Source organism: Chrysochloris asiatica, unplaced genomic scaffold, assembly GCF_000296735.1.
Source record: "Chrysochloris asiatica unplaced genomic scaffold, ChrAsi1.0 scaffold00010, whole genome shotgun sequence".
NCBI classification, from domain to species: Eukaryota; Metazoa; Chordata; class Mammalia; order Afrosoricida; family Chrysochloridae; genus Chrysochloris; species Chrysochloris asiatica.
The window spans coordinates 34,194,020-34,218,311 of record NW_006408528.1 but is presented as its reverse complement, the minus strand read 5'-3'; the positions used below and the strand labels follow the sequence as shown (position 1 = coordinate 34,218,311).

At 38.9% G+C, this 24,292-nt stretch overlaps 1 protein-coding gene across 1 annotated transcript in view; it reads right to left on the bottom strand.

Annotated features, from left to right (window-relative positions):
• The window catches only part of GSAP (gamma-secretase activating protein), an 87,507-nt gene that overhangs the window by 57,930 nt on the left and 5,285 nt on the right, over positions 1–24,292 (bottom strand). Inside the window, exons 3-10 of the mRNA XM_006834400.1 lie at positions 20,094–20,150; positions 17,006–17,075; positions 16,557–16,610; positions 7,315–7,403; positions 4,066–4,135; positions 3,031–3,080; positions 921–1,025; positions 632–691 (exon numbers count right to left, since the gene is read on the bottom strand). Of these exons, the coding sequence (XP_006834463.1) occupies positions 632–691; positions 921–1,025; positions 3,031–3,080; positions 4,066–4,135; positions 7,315–7,403; positions 16,557–16,610; positions 17,006–17,075; positions 20,094–20,150 (555 nt within the window). The remainder of the gene's footprint in view (positions 1–631; positions 692–920; positions 1,026–3,030; positions 3,081–4,065; positions 4,136–7,314; positions 7,404–16,556; positions 16,611–17,005; positions 17,076–20,093; positions 20,151–24,292) is intronic.

Below are 24,292 nucleotides of genomic sequence, written 5' to 3'. Positions count from 1 at the left end.
CATTTATCATGATGTTATTTATTGCTCCAGTGGTGAGGATTTTTGTTTTCTTTACATTGAGGCGCAATCCATACTGTAGGCTGTGGTCTTTGATCTTTATCAGTAAGTATTTTAAATAGTTAATATTTAGCTTCCTCTGCTAGTCGACACTCAATCCTCTCTGCCCTATCATCTAAAGCTCCGGGTTCCAGGATCACCATCTGTATTTGTCTCACTTGGTCTCCCATGTCTTTGTTGCGTCTGCCTACTCTGTCATCTTGTCCTGGAAGATTGACTTCTTATCTTACTCTCAAATCCAACATCTTCACAAGAATTTTTGGGTCAAATAACTTGTAACCATATAAATCTATCTGCTACAGACCACACCTGTTGCCCTCTACTGATTCCACTCTAGCATTCATTTCTGTAATGCCAGACATTCAGTTCATGAATACATTTCCTGTGTGTGCTCTTCTAATCACTGACATTACTTGTATTTGCTCTGAAGTTGAAGCTCTGAGATGGCAAGAACTATTTTACTTGCTCATACAATAAGTGATTAACACAACATCAAGAATGCTAAAATGCTCTTATGATAACAGTTCTCTAATAGGAGAACATTTCCTGTAGGCCCATTAGTCTCTGGACTTACCATCAGTGTAAAGTTCTCATCAGCATTAAACTGGATGCATTTTAAGATACTCTCTGATTTCTAAAAGAGAAAAGTATTTTATAAAATGACTCACTAACAAAAATCAACAAAAACTCTAGTTTTAAGAAAAAGAAAACAAACAGTACGGAAAACCTTTCCATTATTTTTAACAACCCTTTGCTGACTTGCATCAACCAGTGAAAATAGAGTGATAAGTAAATACAGTCATGGAAATGCCAAAAACAATAACTGTTCCTCTGAAAAGGAGGGCTAGAAGACTAGTTGTTACCTTCAGGTTAATGTAGTATAGTCGCTGCTCTAACACATCCCACTGAGCCCAAACAAAATCCTCAGCTACTCTGTGTCTTGGGAGATGGCCAGAATTTTTAATCACCTAAGGAGATGAAATATTTTTACAACATAAATAACTATGTTAAAATATAGAAGATATTTTTCATTTTCAATGTTTACAGTACATGTAAACATCTCTATAGTTGAGTTTTATCAGTTTCTCTCTCCTCTCAATACACACACACATACACACGCAGGCAGTCTTTCCAGAAAAGTTTTATGGCAACAGTTCATGACTTATTCTTTCCAAACAGTCTATAATGTGCTATTTTACTGTTGTACTTAATTTAACAGACAGGCTGGAGCTATTGAAGGCATGGTCACATCTACCACAAATTAACAGCTTGATTAATAGGAGATTGGCATTTTCTGTTCTTGACATACCCCACTCAGGCAGGCCTCTTCAGGTGGGGAGCTTGAACTACCATAGATAGAGCTTTAGGTGCCAAGGAAAACCTCAGGCCTAGAAATGGGAGTACTGGGTAATGACCGTAGTTGTACCATCAACAATCAATGTGGTTTGGGGCAGGCTGCTTAGCTTGAAGCCTTCCACAACGAGTCTAATGCCATTGTTCATCTCTCAGCATTACTTAACTACCTATCCTGCAAGACCAGACTTAGACATTCACTTTGTCCCAAGTCTTCCTCACCTCCCCATGAAGACAGCAAGATTCCCCAAATCTGTGTTTCCATTCGCTCTTTGGCATGCCTTCACTACAGTTACATTTTGATGCAAGCCCATCAGCATGAACTCTCTAATAGCACCTTTGTATTCTAGATTGTTTCTAGCATGCAATACTATTGCTGGAATGCTTGTTCAAAGGCTATATATATGAGAGCTCTAGCTGGTAGCCAAGTGTGTGCGCGCCAGCCTCTTCAGCACCGCGGCCACTATCAACATCCTGTGGATTCCCGCGGTCTCATCTGCGCCACTAGTCCTCCTCATACATCGCCATCCCCAGCCGCCACCATGGTGACAGGAAAAATCAAAGTGCTGGTTCCTCCCCGCAAGAAGGTAGAAGACAGTGAGGACGAGAAACTGTCAGAAGATGAAGAAGAAGAAAGCAGTGGAGAAGAGGTTGTCATTCCTCAGAAAAAAGGCAAGAAGAATACCACACTGACATCAAAAAACATGGTGGTTTCCCCCACAAAAGAGGTAGTTGCCACACCTGCCAAGAAAGCAGCTGTCACCCCTGGCAAGAAGGCAGCTGCCACACCAGCTTCTAAGAAGACAGTTACAGCAGCCAAAGCAGCAGCTTCTAACCAAAAGGATAGTGGTTAGGACCTACAGTGGGTCCACAGAAGAAAGACCTGGCAATATGCTCCTAAAACGATTGTGTTGTTGTTGTTGTTTTGTGCTGTGGAGTCGGTTCCGACTCATAGCGGCCCTGTACAGGGTTTCTGAGGCTGTAAATCTTTACAGGAGCAGACAGTCTCATCTTTCTCCCACAGAACAGCTGGTAGTTTCCAACTGCTGACCTTGCAGTTTGCAGCCCAATTCGTAACCACTACATTTGTTGTTGTTGTTGTTATGTGCCTAAGAGTCAGTTCCGACTCATAGCGACCTGTACAGGGTTTCCGAGGCTGTGAATCTTTACGGGAGTAGAATGCCTCATCTTTCTCCCGCGGAACAGCTGGTAGTTTCGAAAACCACTACATTAGAGCCTAGAAAATCCTACAGGACTTTTCTCTTCTGTCACATGGGGTCACTATGAATGCAAAAGTGCCATGATGGCCCCTAACAACAACAAAAATGCATGCTCTTCTAGCCTCTCCCGTAAAGATTTGCAGCCTCGGAAACCCTGTACAGGGTCACTATGAGTCAGGACTGACTCCATGGCACATAACCACCACAACAACATAAAGACAAAGGGGATAATTAACTTCCTCATTTATCTTTGTGTTGTGTTACACATTGCAACTAGTATGTCTATAATTTGAAAGATGTCAAATAAAGAAAATGCTATGCATCAATAACCTTTATCTATGTTAGTCTAGAAATACAGCTCTTTGTGGAAAAGCAAGCAAAAGGAATTATAACTCCTCACCACTTTATTTCCATCTTCTTGGATGACTTGGATATGATATTGTTCAATATCTTAAAAATAAAAACAGCAGAAAGGTAATTTAACCTACATGAAAAAAAAAAAAACGAGTTTTCAAATTTTTATAAAAATAATGTAGATCTTACAGCTAGACAGAATAATCAGACAGCAATCTCACACTTTAAATTTAAATGACCTGTCTCCACTCTCCCACCCTTTACAGCCTATTTCAAGGCCAACATTTACTTCCCACGTCAGTATCAACAATACAAGAAGGTTTTAAAGGGGTCAAGTTCATGCTATGAAAACCCTAAACACTTCAGTTTGTAGATGGTCCCTTTCTACCAGTAATCAATATAGATGAAGCCACAATTGTCTTCTGCTGTTTCTACTGACAAAATGTGAGGCAGACAATTAGACAAGAGTGTAAGGAACTGAACACAATCCTAAACTCTTAGGTCTGTCCTTTCAACTAGAATATAAACCAGCCATTTCACCTACAAACATAAATGACAGTCCACTAGAGATCCAGCAGTGAAATTTGTTTTTTCCCAAAAAAAAATTCAAAGCATTTTGGAAGAGCATAACCTTTTATGTCCCAATTTGATTTGCCTCTCCCTGAATTTGACCAAGTTAGTATGTGTCTTCAAGTTCTGTCATAGAATTCTTCACGCTACTAAAAAGCTTCTTCTTCTCTCCATCCAATCTTCTCTCCATATATCTTTATCTACCCTGACAAAGATCCTAAAGAAGAGGAACTAAAAACAAGAGAAATGGCCTGCATGACTCTTCTACAAACATTCTACCAAGTGGCACAATCGAAAATTGAAAAGGCCAGGAGTTCTAGGATGCAAAAGACTAAAGGCACACGTGGGGGTAAGAAGGAAAAGTTCTTGCATTGGAATCCTGGATTTGAAATGGATACCAAAGATCAGTGGGTCCTAGGCAGTGGCAAGAGGACATCTAGAAGATTCAATCATGCCCCACACTTCATTAGGAGACCATGTTTCCTTCATGACCACCCCAAGATATACTTACATTTCTCCTCTGAAATCAGTAACAGATAGTTCTCTGAAGGAGGGTGACTTTCAACATGGGGGTACAGGAACTGTAAAAATGATATAATCAAAGTCAAAAGCAATCACCTTGCTTACATAAATATTCAGAAGGTGTGGTTCCTCACTGTACTAGTTACATACCATAGAAGGGACTAGAAAGCACAGAATAATTTAGAGAAATTGCACGCAATCACACTTTCAGGAACTCTGTTTTCCAAGGGGAAATTTACCTAAAGTACAATATTATCATAGTTACACAGTAGGGTTAGAGGTTAACTTATTTCTAGGGATGTTACTTCCTATTTAGAATGTGTGATATGGAAGTTAATCAGAAATAATGCAAACAACATTTATACAGAATGTTCTGTTTTGTAAGATAGAATGAGAAAGCAATACATTTATTCTGCAAGTATGTCTAACACTTAATTTGAGAGTCAAGTAAACATGCTCTTACCAAAACTTCCAAGGTCCCACATCCAAGAGACAAAGTACAACAAAGCCAGGGACTTTCCAAAAAGAACAGTGAGTCACAGGGTGGCATGGGGTTGAGGATTTACAAGCCCCAAAGCACAGAATGACGGTCACTGGGGAAAAAGGGCTCGATTCACCCATCCCTCCTCTTGGCCATCTCACACCTGCCAACGACATAGCTATCTTTTTCCAGGACACATCAGCCAGAAACACAAGATGGTCCCATACAGCTGTGGTAATGAAGGACCCTGGTATCAGATGAACCATGACACAATTCCAGTGACTTAATTCTTTCATCCTCAAAAGGGGTAGGATATGCTACTCTCTATTTACTAGAGAAAAAACTTAACTAAATTCATAATAATAAATTGAAAATAGATTTGATGAATTAAATTTTAAAAAATTGTAGTCAATTCTTCCTGTTAGAAGTGAAAAACAAAACACTATGTACCATTCTTAAAATCAACAGCCTTCTCCCATGTAAACTACTACATAATTCACAATAAAACATTTAAGAAAAAAAAAAAACTTCAAGTGTTCACATCTCTGAAAAAAAAGCAACAGCCTTAACATTACAGACAACAATGCAGAATATAGTTACAAAAACAATATAGAATTTATTTCATGATTTTGTACACATGAGATGTGAAATTGTACACATGAAATAGGATACTTGGTGTCCTGAAGTTGAGGAGAGGCAAAGGTGAATGACAAAACACATGTAGTTGAACAAAACCCCTCAGAGTCTCAAAATGCAGGGAGACCCTCACAGATGATATGGCCTCCCTCAGACCTACAGAGACAGCCTAGAGATGCCTACTTAGACATGTGAACTAGACTATAGTGCTGATGAGGTGTAACTCTTAAACTTTTGCCTGGTCTTCATGTGGCAATCAATGAGAACCTGATTCTCTAATAGTTATTCTCTAATAGTTCCATTTAGGATTATGTTTTCCTAGGGCAAACTTCTAGAAGCCGGAAAATAAACAGACAGGTCTTCAACAAAGCTCTACAAAAGCATATAATATGTTTTTTGTGTTGTGAATCCATACCAATTATGATACATTCAGGAAAATGCTTTCTTCACAACTAAGGAATTCGACTCTAAAATTTACTATTTGTCTTACAGAGGTATACAAGGGGGCTTCAAAAAGTTTGTGGAAAAATGGAATTGAAAGATAATGGAATTTTTCCACCAACTTTTTAAAGTCCCCTGGTGTAATATAGGTATACAGAAGTGTGTTTGTGTATTTGTGAAAGAGAGAGAGGAAAGATTACCCATTGAAATTATCGTCTGGAAAATCTACCTCATGCTGAGGTTGCTGTTGTTTGGTGCCACTGAATCTATTTGACTCATAATGACCCCATATGACAGAGTAGAACTGCTGAGGAGGACCTCTCAAAGGCTGCCAGCCCTGGGATCCAAGCCCTACCCAACACTGCTCTGATGAAGTTCTTCCATGAAGATGGAACACCAGGATGTTTGTTAAAACGAGATAGACAGATCCCAGGGTTAAGAACAAACACAGTGAACAGTGCGTAGCATTTCCTTCTGAGGAGTATCGGGGAGAAGGTGGACATTTGACATGGGTGGAGGTCTGGAGAAGGAGTTTCTCTCTCAAGAGGCATAGACACTAGGAAGCAAGGCAGGGCACTGAGATGGATCCCCAGGATGGATACAATTTTCCCTTGATTTAGAGAATTTTCCCTTGACCTGTGGATGTAATCATGTATCATGTACTTGGGGTGGGGGGGAAACTGGAAACTTCCCTTCCTCTGCTCTAATTCCCTTTAGTTGTCTCAACCCTCCCTCCAATATGGTCTTGATCACAAGGAAAACTCAGTTTTCCATATGAACATGTTGTTTTGTGTTATTGGGTTCTTTTAAATGTGCACAACTAAATCAATATATTAAATAGTACAAGTCAACATTTGACTACTTTACATCCTGCTTTACAAGATGCCACGGAAGCCAAAAGAATGGATCAGAAAAGGGAAGCACGCTGTGGCTCAGTCACCCTGCACTGATGACAGCGTGGACAGAGTGGTTTCCTGGGGAAGAGGGGAGTTGCAGCTGGGGAGCTCCAGGGCAGGTCAGGTACTGTGTGGAAGTGAGCAGTGGCCCACAGTGGAGCCAGTAGTGGAAGGGTAACTGGAAGATTGGCAGATGGTAGAAAATGAGAGGCAACACCTTGTGCTAACATACTCCTAGAGACCTGTTGACTTGAGGCGGGGGTTTTAGTGGGAAGAGGAAACAAATACACTGGGTTATGTAAACTGACTCCAGGTAGACCGAAAGAAATGATGTTTGGCCCTTAGCCAAATTTGAAATTGGGCACAGGTAAATTATGCTGAGGAGTCACATGAACATATACCTAGTCCATCTGCATTATACACACAGTGCTTGATAAATGAGAAATTAATGAAATCATTTTTTCATAGAGCTTAATCTGTTAATCATGAATATACATGAATAAACAATTTCCAGACTCTTCACAAATGTATTTTAATATTTGGTATTTTATCATGTAAAACATTACATTACTGTCAGAGCACATGGCCTACCAGAGTTAGCAGGGCTAGCTTCAAGTTCTTGTTTTCCATGTTTGTAAAACAAGAGCTGATACTTTCAGTCCTACCCATCTGTTCTGAGGGGTACACGTGATAATGTGTGTGAAAGCACTTTGTAAACACCATTACCTCAAGGCTTCATGCCTTTTGATTAATGAGACAGGTGATAAATTACATACTCACTTACCTGTACCCAAATAGAGCTATCCACTGCTTTTAGCACCTTCACATTGTTAATGGGGTGGATTTCCACTAACAAAGTTAAGCACTTAGATCCTACAAAGAAAAGGAAGCTTTCAATAATGAAGACTAAACTATTACATATTACAATTTCCAAAACAAGAGGAATTGCTGGTGAATCCTAATACATTGATTGTAAGCTGATAAAACAAATCTCCCTTCATGATGAAGTCCCTTGATGTGCTTTACACTACAGTCCTTTACCTAGGCCCACCCTTCAGGTGTATGGTGTTTCCAGGACCTTAAGAGAGCTATCAACCTAGCAAAGAATCTGCTCTTCCCCTCAGGGTTCCTGAAGAAGCTGTATTTTATTATGTAACCCACAAGATGCTCAGAAAATGCAAGTGTAAACGGGAAGCATCAGCAGACACCAGGGGAGACAAATTTCAGGCTTATGAAAGTTATTTACTTTATAAAAAAGCATATTTAAAACAGAAGCAGCTTCAGAAAAAGGTTGTATCATTTTGTACTCTCCTCAGCAATGTATGAGTCCCTTAGACACTGGAGTTTAATATCATTTTCCTTCTACAGTAATAAGAGTCTAAAATTTACAAGCAGCACATGTGTGGACTTTCTGTAGCTTTTTGGCATTAACCCCTAAAAAGTTAAAGAATTTAAAAGTTAAGAACTTTAAAATATGAGGAGAAATATATGCTTGTCTTCCACATAATATAAATGTAGTACCTTTTGTATTAACTATTCCACAAAGAAAAGTAATTTTCTATAAAATTTATTTTAACACTTCTTAAGCCCAAAGTAGGTGCACAAAACAGCACAAGGGAGAAGTCAATGTACACGGATGGAGAGAGGAACAAGGTCCTGTCCTATAGCCTCACCAACTCTCCTGGCCTCAAACACAGCTCAGCTGGGTCTCCCTCCAGTCCTGCAGCACAATGGCAAAGACTGTTTGTGTATGTGAATGTAAAGATAGTTCTGGTGCATGAACATGTCATGGTTGACAGCACCTATCTGTAGGGCTTGTGCTTGGTTTGTGTATAGCAGCACTGATAGAGACCCATTTACTTCCTCAGTGTCACAACTGAGCAAATGTTACACCAGATAGCAATGTGGAAGAAACCCCCGGATATGGACTAGAAGGAGGTTAACATCGATATCCAAATTTAGGTCAACAGTTCCCCTCCCCTGCAATGATGTGTCTTATACTTGAATTCTTGTAAAGACTCTCATACTATCAGGTGCTTTCTCAATGACTTTCTTTTGAATAATAATATACAATTTGGGGAGGGCACAACAACCTGGAATTAAATCAGTAGCAGCTTTCAGTATTTAAGGAAGAAACTTGGCACTATGGCTTTACCTTTTAAAAATGGAGGTGGAAAGTGACAAAGGCCATAAAACCATCATTTCTGGACGATGACCTTAAAATTACAAGGACTGGCAATCTCTGTAAACATGCTTTTTTAAAGATTACTTGACAAAGCAAGACAGTAAGTAGTTATTATGTAGAATCATAAATCCACAACTACAACATGAATGAAAATCAAGTGTTGTTTGGCAGTATGTCACGAGGTCTGGTGGTACCCAGTGCAGTAGCTCATGGTGCACCTCCCACCTCCCATGAACCTCCTTCCATACCAGACCATACAGTAATGTGTATTACCAATTTTAATCATAGAATGTTATTTGGTATTGTTGTAAATTGCTTAAATGTAATAATTCTTAGATTATATGAATACTAACAAGAAAATTGTTTTATAAAATCTTTCTATACTGAATTACAACATTATTAGCAACTGAACAGAAACCTTGCCTTTATTTTTCTCCTTCTTTTCCTTTAATTAGTACTTCATTCTCAAAAAAAGTTACTGATATAGGTTTACAAATATTAATTACCACAAAATTGTACCTACAACACCAGAAAATCTAATAAAATCAGTGACTATAAAAACATTTTGTTGTTGTTAAGTAGCGTGGAGTCAGTTCTGACTCATAGTGACCATGTACAGGGTTTCCGAGGCTGTAAATCTTTACGGGAGCAGAAAGCCTCATCTTTCTCCTGCGAAACAGCTGGTAGTTTTGAACTGCCAACCTTAAGATTAGCAACCCGATTCATAACCACTATGCTACCAGAGCTCCTTATAAAAAACAATAGCAACAACAAAAACAACGGTTCACGGTTGCAGGTGCAGGTGAAACCATGTGATTCGAAGCATCATTGTAATTGGGTAATAATGACAGCTTTGACCAGAGCACATTCAAAAGTTCAAATAGAAAATTAGCATAGAGTTCTAGCCTGGTAGGTATATTAATACATGTAAGCTGGACTTGCATAAAAATGTTTTGTTGTTATAACTTAGCTTACCCACTGCTCTCAAGTCCATTCCGACTCACAGCAACTCTACAGGACCGAGGAGAACTGCTCCAAGGGTTTCTCAGGCTGCCAATCTTTACAGAAGCAGACTGCCTCATCTCTCTCCTTTAAAACAACTGGTGATTTCAGACCACTGACCTTTTAGTTAGCATCCCAATGCTTAACCCACTGCCCCACCAGGGTTCCTTTATAACTAACTACAGGAACATTTTTATTAAAAATACATTTTTTTGAAACACTGCACAAAATTTTTATAGATGGTCATTTTGGTGTCACCCCCTCTGAGAATTGTCACCACTGTGATTCATGCCCCACCACCACCACACCTCTCTAGTGACACCACTGTTACTTGGTAAGTGAGTTTGTGACTTAGGATAAAAATCCCAGTGATATTCTCCTGTACTGATTCTAAAGGGCTGTAAATGACTGGAAAGGGGGCAAGGGTGAAGTACTTTTGGAGTCTGCTTAATCGACGGCCTTAGGGATAAGAACAATTTTGGTGTCAAAGATATATGTGAAAATAAATAGAATAGAAATGTTCTGTGAAATGTGAGAATAAGGGGGACGAAACAAATTTCCATTTTAATGTTGTGAAGTGCCTTTCAAGTAATTTCCCAGTCATAGTGACCCTGTATGGGGTTTCCAAGGTTTTAAATCTTCACGGAAGCAGAAGGTGTTATCTTTTTTCCACAAAGGGGCTGGTGGGCTCAAGCCACTGACCTTGTGGTTCACAGTCCAGTGCTTATCACATGGAGCCAAAATGAGTTCTATCAAATGGTAATGGTGGCTGTGTGCTGTCCAGTCAGTTCCAACGCTGTATAGTGTTTCCGAGGCAGTAAATCTTTACAGAAGCAAAAAGCCTCATCTTTCTCCCTTGGAATGGCTGGTCCATTGGAACTGCTGACCTGTGGTGAGCAGCTCTATACACAACCACAATCTTACCAGGACCCCTTGTTATATTAAATGTGTGACATTAAATTACTATATTGAATAGTGCAAGCCGACATTTGAGATTTTATATCCTGTCCTAAAATGTTATAGTCTAATGGGGGGACAAAAAAAAAAAAAAAAACCAATTTGGAGATGAGGAAACTTCTTATTGGGGAAATAGATCACCTTATATATGGGCCTTTTTAGCATGAATTTGTACCCAAATGAGGTAATCAGGTATAGGCTAAATTTAGTTATCTTTAAAACTAAGAGGATCTTCAAGGACAGAAACCGTTTTCCTACATTAAATTTGCCCCTTCTCTATGGCAGCACAGACACTTAACTAATAGTGACTAGAATCCTGATTAAAGTAAACATTTGCAAACAGGAATTTCTTTCAGTAACACACTCTGTATACTCAGTGTGCTGGGAAACTCTCTGGATTGTACTCTGGAGACATTAGTTCTAGTTTCAGCTTTCCCATTAGCCTAACACATAATTTTCAGCAAATTGCACACATACAAAAACATACATCATAATCAGATGACTTATAAAGTCAATTACTGACAGATAAAATAAACCTAAATATTTATTCAAATTGAAATCAGATTCTAGAATACTTGTTAGTTACACTGTTTTTGAAATCTTAACAAAATAAAGCCCACCTATGATGGACAATACCTTCCATACACTAATGACTCTCCCAAAGCTCTATCTCTTATCCAACCTTTCACAAGGACTTTTGATTTACAACTGCCTAGAAACTACCAGCGGTTCCACAGGAGAAAAATGAGGCGGTCTGTTCCCGTAAAGATTTACAGCCTCGGAAACCCAATGTACGGTCGCTATGAGTCGGAACGACTCCACGGCACACAAAACAACAACCTGTCATCTAAAGGCATCTCAAACTTACCATGTCCAAAGCCAAACTTATTTGTCTGTCCCTACCATGAACACATCAACTCAACAGCACTATTTCCCACAAAGCAGCTACAGCGATCCTTTTATAAAGTAAATCCTCTGCTCAAAATTGCTTCACATTTTACTCAGTGAAGACCAAATTCTTTACAATGACCTCCTAGGCACTACCTGATCTGCCTGCACCTCATCCCCTTTATCCTCTTACCTCAATTCTCACCACTAGGTCTTATTCACCCTACTCCGGCCTCACTGACCTCCTCACTGTGCCGCACACTGGAATCTACCAAGGATTCTCCAGCCTTAAGGCCTTTGTGCTGACTGTTCACACTCTCCAGAGCGTGTTGTCCCTATAGCCACATGCTTGCTCCTTCCTTTCTGTCAGGTCTCTGTTTAAATAAGATCATCCCACAAATAAGCCAACTGTACTCAAATTCTTGTCTCGGGCCCTAAGTATGGGGAAACCCAAACTAAGACAAGAATTAATCTTAAGAGACAGGAGGACTCTAGCCACATGGGGCTGGTAAGGAGGGACAGGAGAAAAGAGTAAGCTAGTTTATGGGGCATATGGTAACCGCTGGGAGTCTTGAACTGTGTGGAATGAATCTCAGAATTATTCATTCAGTTGAGGAATGAAAAGGAGGTGCAACTTTCCCCCCATGACCATGTGTTGCCTTATTAGATGTTATTTCCAACCCTATTCCAGGTTGTGTACCTATAGGCTGTAAACAGATTTTTCCAAGAGCTCTGGGCAAAAAGCAGGAAGTTGAGGTAAGCCACTGCTAAATCACACCTGGGCAGAGTTGCTTCTTACAGCAGTGGTTCCTCTAAAAGGTGAATGAAGAATATGCAGTTATGACGTATCCAAAAGAGCCCTGGTGGTACAGTGGTTAAAGCTTAGTCTGTGGTTACAGCCCGCCAGCTGCGCTGTGGGCAAAGATGTGACAGACGGCGTCTATAAAGATTTCCAGCCTTGGGAACCCTACAAGACAGTTCTACTCTGTTTGTTAGGGACGCTATGACTCTTTGAGAATTGACTCAAAGGCAACAGGTCTCAGTTTAGTTTATGATGAATCCATCATAATAACTTAAAAACATTCTAACATTTTAAAAGATGTGAGCACATAATCTCACTACAAATATATCAAACTTTAAAGACTGAGCAAGCATTCGTTGTTAAGTGTCATCAAGTAGATGTGACTCATAGTGACCCTGTATAAGGTTTCTGAGGAGCGGCTGGTGGATTTGAACAGCCTTATAGTTAGCAGTCCAGTACTTATCCTATAATACAACAGTAGGACTCCAAGCAAGAATAGCCAAGTGAAAATTTAATGTAATCAAATAAAACTTACTAAAAAGTTTTTATAATATATTAATCACTGCTACTCTGTATGACAAGGAGCTCTGGTAGCGTAGTGGTTATGAATCGGGCTGTGAACCTCAGGATCAGCAGTTCGAAACTACCAGCCGTTCTGTGGAAGAAAGATGAGGCTTTCTGCTCCTGTAAAGATTTACAGCCTCGGAAATCCTGTGCAGGGTCGCTATAAGTCGGAACTGACTCCACAGCACATAACAACAACAACTCTGTAAGACCATGAAGCAGAGATGGTAAACATCATACAGACTCTAATTAGGAACACTGCTGGTGCAGTAATTAAGAACTCTGCTGCTTTCCAAAAGGCTGGTGTTCAAACCCACCAAACTGAAGACAGAAAAGAACTAGTGATCTGCTCCCCTAAAGTTTTACGCCTAGGAAGCCCTACAACAAAAGCAACTTATGCAAAGAATGTAGTATTTGTCTTTAGTTACAGAGGGAAAATCCTCTCAATCTTTAGAATTCCCCCAGTGACTGTATTTGTGTTATTCATAGAGGGACTTCAAGACCACATCTACCTAGTGTATATATAACTTAGTATACTAATAAGCTATCTCTTCAGAGGGAGGGGCTGGTCAGCCAGAAAGACCTACCAGGTAACATTAGCTAGACATCAGGGGAGGAGGGCCAGCAGGTGAATTCAACCATGTGGGCAATGACAGCACCCACCATGCCTGTGTAAACAAGACTCCGATATAAATACTGAATCTGCATGAGTTTCCTGATCAATGGTAGAAATTGATGCCCAGGGGAAGGTAGCACATTTGGGGAGGACATGGAAGCTCCACTGGAAACATTTCCAAACTTCTACTTGTGTGTCACTTTTGCTATTGTTATTGTTGTTAAGTGTGGTCGAGTCAGTTCCGACTCACAGCGACCCTGCATAGGGTTTCCAAGGAGCAGCTAGTGGGTTGAACTGCCGACCTAGTGGTTTGCAGTCAAGTGCTAATCCTACAGCAGTGCCACATCAGAAGTCTTTCGTGAGCCAATCTAGTGAACAAATCCAAAATAGCAGTGGGACTCAGAAGATCAATCCCAAGTTAATGACTGACATTCGGAAGCCAGCAGGTCAGAAGTGAAGGCGTAATGGGAACCTTCAAGATTGTGGCTGGTCTCTGAGGACTTAAGCAACTCGGCAGTCTGTAGGACTGTGTCCTTTACCTTGTGAGATCTGACCTAGCTCTGGTTAAGGTCAGAGAAAGAAGTACTACATTTATAGCTGGTGTCAGAACAGAGTTGAATTGATTTTGTTCACCAGCATAATAAAGAATTTCCAAGGCTAAAAGGTACAAGGCCCAAGAAGAACTGAAAAGCACAAAGAGATGATTCAAAATGTGTATAGATGCCCAGCCTCACAATCAAAAGGAACAACAAGCAATTACAACCTTTCCCTTCTTGGCAAAATGATGCATTAATCCAGAAGATAGCACTCTACCTAACCATACCCTTATGCCCATATTCTTGTTTGGAGGGGGTCAAGACACCAATGTCATAGGTCATATATTACATAAGCTAGCCCAGTCCCGGAGTCCTGGTGTGGCGCTACAGAGCACTGGAGTAGTAGCACTGGAAAGCTAAGTGAAAGGTCAGCATTTCAAACTTACCAGCCACTCCTTAAAAACGCTATATAGGGTCGCAATGAGTTGGAACCAACTTGATGGTGCTTAACAACAAGACCAGTCCCCTCATTTCTGAAGGGAGAACTGTACCTAATGCAACAAGTTGCAGACAGTGCTAAAGGGCTTGGTAAGAGAATAACATGGCACAGAAGAGGGAAGAGAGTTGTCGCGGTTCTCAAGGCAACATGGTGGAAGAGTGAACAAGGATGGTAATACAGAAGCTGAGATTTCGGGAAAACCTCCTGCCCACTGACATCTCCCATAAACTTTTCTACTGAGATCCCTGAGAAGGTCCCATCTACACTCCACTCTGGTTTCCCTGTCACTCTAAGATGGCTCTGTGGGAAAGTGTGCGTCAGAAGAAGTCCAAGACTGCCTCATAAGCCTCATGTGGAAAGTATGTACAAGTGGTTTTTCATCACATGCAACCACATTTAAGTAGGAACTGTGCTGTGCTAACAAAAGAAGGAATTTAAGTGCCATAAAACCAGAAAACCTACAAAGTAATGCAGGATCAGAATAGATTTGTGTGAGATCTACTAATTATCAGGATCAGAGTATATTTGTGTGAGATCTAGACCAGAGGGTGAAATGATAGTCCATAGACTGGCTCTAGTCTATATGTTATCATTGGCTGAGATTTTTTTTTTTTTTTTTTTTAATATTTGAGCCAAGATTTTAAAATTAGATTATAAGTGAAGACTTAAGATTTAAACAGTCCAGACTTCTTTTGATAAATTGATAAAATTCTCGATAAACTGAAATAACTGGCCCCACTGATTTACATCTCCAGATGGCAATACAAAGAGCTGAGAAGTGACTGCACTTTGAAAATGTGATATATACCTCCTCCCAAGAATCCCTACAGCTTAGTGTTTTCCTTTTAGTGTGAAAACCTTTTCTTGACTTTTTAACAATAGTGGTCTCATCTAGTATTTGTTCTTTTGTGGTTGCCCAAGTTTATGGTTCATTCAGCATAATGTCCTCCAGGCTCATCCATGCCTATAGCTCTTTTGTGCATTAAAGAAAACAAAATGTCTTAGCAACTATGTTAAAATTGAGAAAAACAAATAAAAATCCTTGGTCACCTGACTTTTCTTACATTTATTCTGCTTCATTCATGCACATGATCATTCTGGTTCTTGCATGCATTTGGAATTGCAACCCATGTCTAGACTCTGAGGTCCACGAGAACTGCTCATGAGAACAGCCACCATCCCTTTTTGTATCCCATTGTAACCCCAACACAATGCACAGTGCCTGACCCACACTCAACACTTATAAAGTTATGAATGGATACCTAAAAAAACAAATACTTATGCTGTAAGATAAGCGTTGGACAGCTAACCAATAGGTTGGTGGTTCAAACCCACCAGCCACTCTTTGGAAACCTTACACAGGGCAGCTATGAGTCAGAACCGACTCAATGGCACTTAACAACAACACTGACTTATAGACAGATCATTCCCTTAGCCTGCCCTCAAAAAAAAAAAAGGGGGGGGGGGTGGTGCATCACATTAAGTGGGCATTAAGTAGAAATGATTTTTAGTATTGGTAGACTAAGGAGCCCTGGTGGCACAGTGATTAAAGTGTGTGACTGCTAACTGAACGGTCAGCAGTTCAAACCAACCAGCTGCTCCATGGGAGAAAGATGTGGCTTTCTGCTCTCATAAATATTACAGTCTTGGAAACCCTATAAGGTCACCATGAGTCAAAATGAACTCAACCGCAGTGGGTTCAGTTTGTTTGTTTGTTTTAGATTGGTAGACTATTCAGAATGCATTACGTATTAGTCAATGCTTAGTCACATATAAGAAAAAATTACGTGGTATATTATTTTCTATAATTTCCTGTTTACTTGAAAAAAAATTTTTTTTAAAGATTTGTTCACACTTTCCATGACCTTTGCCTTTTCATTCTAAGATAAGGTTATTTCTAAACATGCATGAAATTCAACTTACTATTCCAATAAAACTTTATATGTCAATATGCACTAAAAAGTATAATTTCATTACCTGGTTGAAGCTCATTTCTTCTTCCTTCTTTAGTAGATTGAACTAAACTTGTAGCTAACAGAAAAGGGAAAAAAACATCTATTAGCAATCCACTTGGTAGCTCACTAAAGTTCACTATTTTATACCTGAAATAAGTAAAGGGTCAAAGGATCTGTCAGTGAATGATAAAGGCAGAATACAAAGCATCCATCTTTGTAGGTGGAACCTACAGTCCACTGGATTTCAAATGAATGTACTAAGAACATTGACATCCTAGAAAATCAACATTGCATAATAATCTAATATTGTGAAAAGCCAATATGTGAGTGCTTCCCAATATTTATGGAAAAATGGAATAAAAGATAATGGAATTACCCATGAACTTTTTGAAACACATTTGTATTTCGAAATCCTTAAAAGATGTAGTTTAGTTCTTGACATGAAGCAATAGAAGAAAGCATTGAACTTACCAAGCAAAGTTCTTTCACTGTTGATAGAGCAACTGATAGCCTGTAAGTCTGTCTCAAAGATATAGAGATGCTATTTAAAAGAGAGAGAATAAAAGTATTTTTTTCAAAGTGGCATTTCACATTAAATAACAATTATATGACCCTCAATTTCCATTGAATTCTCTACCAAAGATGATTGTGGCAAAAGATCTTATTAAGGAGCCATTAATAAATTAGTTTATTCACATAGAGAAATTCCAAATAATTGCTTAAAAAAACTTTATTAAGGTAGATTGTGTTTGGCATTGACATTTAGCTATGAAGCAACAGACCATAGTGGAAAAGAGAACAGATCTTGGAGCCATACTAAACTCAGGTTCGAATCCTGACTCTGACACTTGCTAACCATGTGACCTGGACAAATTATTCAACCTCTGCATCCTCCCATCAATACAACAGGAATGGTAATAATATCTATCTCATGAGGCTGTCAGATAGTGTGAGGCGATCCATCTGCAGCACTACGTTATCTGCTGCACATAATAAGTATTAAAGCGTTAGCTGTCATAATTAGTGAAGCAAGAAAAGTTTTTTAGAAATTACACACTGATTATAATATCATTAGTTGTGCCTTAAAGACTCACAAACACATCTCGTGTAGGACTCTCATATTTAGAAGATGGGCAAAAGTAGTCTTTACCTTTATTTAATTTTTCCTTTTTTATTTTTTAATTTTCTTGATGCTGTTTGAAATTTATTAAATGCTGCTAATTTCCATTTCACTGAGTTAAAGAACATGAAAATGATCATTCAGAAGGAGAATGTTATGTGCACATCAAGGAACTGGAGATAATCGCAGTTATGTTAAGCAAACTCTCTCAAAGGAGTGCAATCAAAGGATAAAAGAGAGCAAGAGGAGTTTAAGGACACAGGAGAGAGGCAAAGAGAAATGGTGATGAGCACAAGTATTAGAAGGTAGTTAGTACCTGCAGACTAAGAAACATTGTAAACACACTGAAGCCCTGTGGTCAGGGAAGACAAAACGGCTGGAAAGGTCCAGAAAGTGACCTTGTGTTAATATGAAGGTACTGAATTCACATGAGAAGTTTTGGGTTCTTTTGATTCTTGCTTTATTTGAGGGATTCAGTTTATAAGAACCATGGATGTGTCAGTATAATTTTTAATGTTTTATGCTGTTGACTATAAAATAATACATAAACACAATCTCAGTCTTGAAAGATGCAAACACTAACAAATAAAAAGGTCAAACCTTCCATTATATTCACCCAGCCCCCACTCCCTTCCCAAAGGAGACTCGGTTACAATGGGCTCGGCAACCTCCCAGATCATCTGTTTTCATTAGGCATTTATACAGACATATCGCATCATTTTCTTGCAAGTTTTTGTTGTTGTTGTTTTTTTTAATATGGAGTGTATTTCTCTAGCAAGTTAATTTTTCATGTAACAATGCTTTGGAGGGCCTTCTATGCCAATATACGAGGAAGCTTCAAAAAGTGCATGAAAAAATGAAACTGAAAGATAATGGATTTTTTCCATGAAGGTTTTTGAAGCTTCCTTATACATTTATACATGTCTTAATCCTTTCATCTTTAATGGGTGCATGGATTTCCAAAGAACTTACTGAAAGGCATTTAGACCACTTCCTACTTCAAGGAACTACAGTGATCACAATGAACTTTCCTTTATATACATCTTTGTGAATTTGTATACTCATTTTGTAGACTCAAAACAAACAAACAAACAAAAAAACACCCTGCAAAGTGGAATTTCTGGGTCAAAAAGTAGTCTAAAAAAAAAAAAATTAGTCAAGCATGAGAATTCTTCGCAACAAAAAAATCTGCCCTGAGCTGGTTTACATAAAAAGGCTCAGGGAGTTGAATAGAATAGGGTAGATGGCTTCAGAATTGGTATGGTCTATGCTGGAAATCCCAATCTCTTGGCTTTTGGGGTTAAATCAGTTTTCAGCCTCCATATAGTGGCCAGCCACCCAGATAACGCCAAGCTCTATTCTCCCAAGCTACAGAAGTTCCAGACCTTTCTTTGCCTATCACCAAACCCAGTGGAAAAGAGAAAAGCTTAAGTCTCAAATTTAAACTAAGTCCACTATTCACTTGTATTTCACCAGTTGAGAGTGTACCCACTCTTGTACGCACTAACAAAGAAGGACTGCATAAAGGGGCATGGAAGGAGGGGAAAAAGGGCATGAGGGAGCAAAGGTATTGGGAACTTGTTTGGTTATGAATAAGTAGACCTTGCTTCCCATTTGGCCACTGTAAAGACAGATTATTCAGTCAACACTTCAGAGAGAAAAACCAAGGTAAAGTGGAATCCATTCTCCCTCTTCCTCCCACTAAGTATAGCTAGAAATCTCTGGACGTTGGATAAAACAACAAACCTAAGGAGGCTCTGAAAAGTAGAAAGAAGGAGGCAGACCACTAGGGATGTCCTGAGGAATGTCTCGTGGTGAGTTCCCTGGGTTTGCTTTTTGCTTCATATATCCCAGGATTGAAGCTGAAGAAGCAAATAACCTAAAAATGGCAACAGGAATAGACCAAAAAAAAAGTCTCAACAAAAACCTACTATTTATAGCTGAGGGTCCAGGAAAGTAAAAACCTAGCAAAACAAAAAAACTGTGGACAACAACCACCCCACCCTAGACAATTACCATGGAAAAAAAGACTGGCCCACTCCCACCCCCATCTGCAAGGCTCTTGGGAGGGGAGCTTTGAGGCCATTGGACCCCCTACACTCCTACAAAATATTGGGTAATTTGGTTTGATCTTATTTTATTTAAATCTCAGAGGACTAAAAGTCCACAGCATATATCTCAGTTAAATGTGAATTTCTATCTTGGTCCAGGAGTTCTTGTATCTTGAAAAAGAATTTTTTAAAAATATTTTAAAGCTGGCAATGCCAAGAGAGGGTAAAAGAGAGAAGAGAAGGCAGACAACAAAATAGAAACTAAATTTTTAGAAAATGTTTTTTTTTCTGAGATGTGTATCTGGGAAAAGGAAGAACAGAAAGAAGGAAAGATCTAAAAACAGTAAAGTAACCAATGAGTGACACGTGATTTGTGGTGACTTTTTACCTCATTTTGTTTGGTTTGGCAGTCATAAAGTCCGAAGACAACATTTCCCTTATCATCCTGGAAAAAAAAAATTAACCAAATGTTTCATTAAATATAATTCTTTAGAAAGTTAGAATGTTACAAGTTGAAAAAAACTCAAAACTTTCAATAATTCAACTAATCTCAGCAATAAGTACTCTAATGGTAGCCTGCTGCACATGCCAGAAGAGGAACTGAAAGTGTTTTAGCCATTTATGTGGACTCAAAAATTGAAATGAATCTACAGAATCCTGGCCATTTTTTTTAGGGCCCTGGTGTGGCACTATAGAATCAGCACTGGACTGTAAACCCACCAGCTGCTCACTGGAAACCCTATACAGGATCACTGAATAGGAACCCACTTGACAGCACTTAACAAAAACATAACAGAACTTGGAGTCCTAGTGTGGTGCTATAGGATAAGCACTGGGCCACAAAGTCAGTTTGAATCATAGGGTTGGTGGTTCAAACTCACCAGCCACTCCTTGGAAATGCTCTGCGGGGTCGCTATGAGTTGGAACCAACTCGAAGGCACTTAACAATAATAGTAGAACTTAGGATGGTGAAGTGGTCAATCTTTTTGTACCCCTCATTCCTACTTCAAGATAACATATATAATGAACACGGCAAGTGGTTAGAACAAGCCTATGATATAAGTAAAACCTTTGAGTCCTACAATTCCTTAAATGCACCATCCTTAGATACAATTGCAAATAAATAAATAATAGATGTTTCCAAATGAAAAAAAAATAGTGCTACCATTTTGCAAAGCAAACTAAACATTGAAATTATTCTCTCATGTTTCTCTAATAAGAGGGTAAGTCAAAAAGTATTACTATAAAATCATAGAAACCTTTATTAAACAAAAATATCAAAATGTGAAGCTGCTGTTTCTCAACAAATCCTTCACCTAGGTCTATACACTTCCAAAGACAGTGTTTCCATTTCTCTAACCCTTCTCCAAAGAATTTGGCACTCTTGGATTTACAACGTGTCAAAACATCAGTTTGGGCATCCTCAAAGGACTAAAATCATATACCTTTGAAATGTTCTTTGAGTGTGGGGAATAAAAAGAAGTCTGAAGGGGCAACATCAGGGATGCAGGGTAGATAGAGTAAGGTTTTCCAATGAAGTTTGTGTAGGACAGCCCTTGCTACTCTCCAAGAACAAGCAAACAGGTGCATTGTTGTGATGGAAGGAATTCCTGGGTGCAGCTTTCCTGGCCTTTTTCTCACCAATGCAGTTTTCAATTTTCTTAAAACTTCTCATTAATAAGTCCTTTTCATCATGTGTCCTTTGAGAATAGCTATCAAGATTGTTGTTGTTAGGTGTCATTGCGCCAGTACCACCTCATAGCAACCCAATGAAACACTGCCGAGTTTTGTGCCAACCTCACAATCGTTTCTACACCTGAGCCCACTGCTGCTGCCACCGTGCCAATCTATCTTGTTGGGGGTCTTCCTCTTTTTCCCTGACCCTCCATTTTACCAAATATGATATCCTTCTACAGGGACTGGTCCTCCTGATAATATGTCCAAAGTATGAGAAACAAAGTCTGGCCATCCTAGCTTCCAAGGAGCATTCTGGTTGTACTTCATTCAACACAGATTACCTCTTGGGTAATCTGATAATCTTTTAAACTGACCTTTCTATCTTGAATTTAACTGACCCAGCAGAACCCTCCAGAAGCCACTGTTTTGACTGAACTTTTTTTTTTAAGGCACCCTAGCAGGACATGTGTGTTACTGAGAGAATTTGTTTACAGTTATCCACTCATAGCAGACAAATGTTTAAATGTATTTTATTTGGAATAAAGTTTTGCATGTATAGACTGGAACCCTAGTAGCATTACTTTCTTTTTTTAATTTTTATTGTGAATTGAGTGAAGGTTTACAGAACAGAGCATCAGTTTTACATTCAATAAGTCACAGACAATTTTGCTTCATCTCATTGATTGCAATCCCCACAATATAACATCACTGATCCAATTTCTTCCCTGTGTTTTTTGTTACCATTCTGCCTTCTTTGAGATGAGAAAGGCAACTTTACCAAAGTAACAGTACTTTTTTACTTACCCTCATACATTAAAATTTCAAAAAAATTAAGACTTTTTTCCTTAGAACAATGAACTATGAAAGCATATTGTTAATGATGCCTCAGCATTTCAGCTATCTTTATATGTCTGAATGAACAATTTAGAGTGATCATATGTAAGTTTTCAAAGCTAAAAAATTAGCATTTTGATTTGGTCTAAAAACATTTTTCTTACCATAATTCCACTAGAAAATGAAATTTTGTCATTGTTAATTTAAAAAACTTTGAGCATTGTATTAGATGCAATTGTTATTGTTACTATCTAATCAGTTCTGACTCACAGTGACCTTATGCATAACAATACAAAACACTGACCAGTCCTGTGACACCCCACACTTGTTGTTGTATTTGAGCCCACTGCTATTGTTACTGTGCCAATCTATCTTGTTGAGGGTCTTCCTCTTATTCGTTGACCCTCCATTTTTCCAAACATGATGTCCCTTCTCTAGGGACTGGTCCCTCCTGGATAATATATCCAAAGCTCAAGAAACAAAGTATCACCATATTGACTTCTAAGGAGCATTCTGGCTGTACTTTTTTCAAGACAGATTTGCTTGTTCTTCTGGCAATTCATGATATTTTCAACATTCTTTGCCAACACCATAATTCAAAGTAATCTAATCTTCTACAATCTTCCGTATTCACTGTCCAACTTTCACATGCATATGAGGCTATTGAAAATACCATGACTTAGGCCAGGCGCACCTTAGTCTTCAAACTGGCATCTTTGTTCTTTAATACTGTAATGAAAGTCCTTTGCAACAGATTTGACTGACGCAGTTTGGTGTTTGATCTCTTGACTGGTGCTTCCATGAGCATTGATTGTGGATTCAAGAAAATGAAGTCTTTGACAACTTCAGTCTTTTCTCCATTCATTTTGATGTTATTTATTGGTCTAGTGTGAGGATTTTTTTCTACACTAAGGTACAACCCATACTGAACACAGTAGTCTTTGGTCTTCGTCAGTAAGAATTTCAAGTCCTCTTCACTTTCAGCAAGCAGTGTGTTCCCATCTGCATATCGCAGGTTGTCAATGACACATCCTCCAATACTGATGCCACGTTCTTCTTCATATAATCGAGCATCTTGGATCATTTGCTCAGCATACAGATTGGATAAGTATGGTGAAAGGATACAACCCTGATATACACCTATCCTGGTTTTAAACCATTCAGCACCTCTTGGTCTATGTTCAGGTTCCTCATAAACACAGTAAAGTGTTCTGGAATACTCATTATTCTCGATTTTATCCAGAGTCTGCTATGATCCACAGAGTGGAGTTCTTTGCATAGTCTATAAAACACAAGCAAACATCCATCTGGTGTTCTCTACCTTCAGCCAGAATCCATCTGATATCAGCAATTATATCCTGTGTTCCACATCCTTTTCTGAATCCAGCTTGAATTTCCCTGTGGATGTACTGCTGTAATCAATTCTGAATTACTTTAAGCAAAGTTTAACTTGCATGTGATATTAGTGATGTTGTTCAATCATTTCCGCATTCTGTTGGGTAACTTCTCTTTGGAATAGGTACAAATGGATCCCTTTCAATCAGTTGGCCAGGTAGCTGTCTTCCAAATTTTTTGGCATAGACAAGTGAGCACCTCCAGTCCTCCATCAGTTTGTTGAAATACTTCAATTTGCATTCCATCCATTCCTGGAGCCTAATTTTTTCATCAGTGCTGCTTGGATTTCTTCCATACCTTCAGTTCTTGATCACATGGTACCTCTTAAAATGAATGAACATCAACCAATACCTTTTAGTACCGTGATGGTGTATTCCATCCTTCTTCTTTTGATGTTTCCAATGTTATTCAATGTTTTGCCCATAGAATCCTTTTTAATGTTGCAGCCTGAGGCTTCAGTTATTTCTTCAGTTCTTTAAGCTTGAGTAAATGCTGAACATGTTCTTCCCTTTTGGTTTCCTAATTCCAGGTCTTTACACATTTCATTATAATATTTGACTTTGTCTTCTTGAGCTACTTTTTGAAATTTTTACTTCATCATTTTTTTAATTTGCTTTATCTTCTCTATGTTCAAAATCAAGTTTCAGAGTCTCTTCTCACATTCACTTTGGTGTTTTCTTG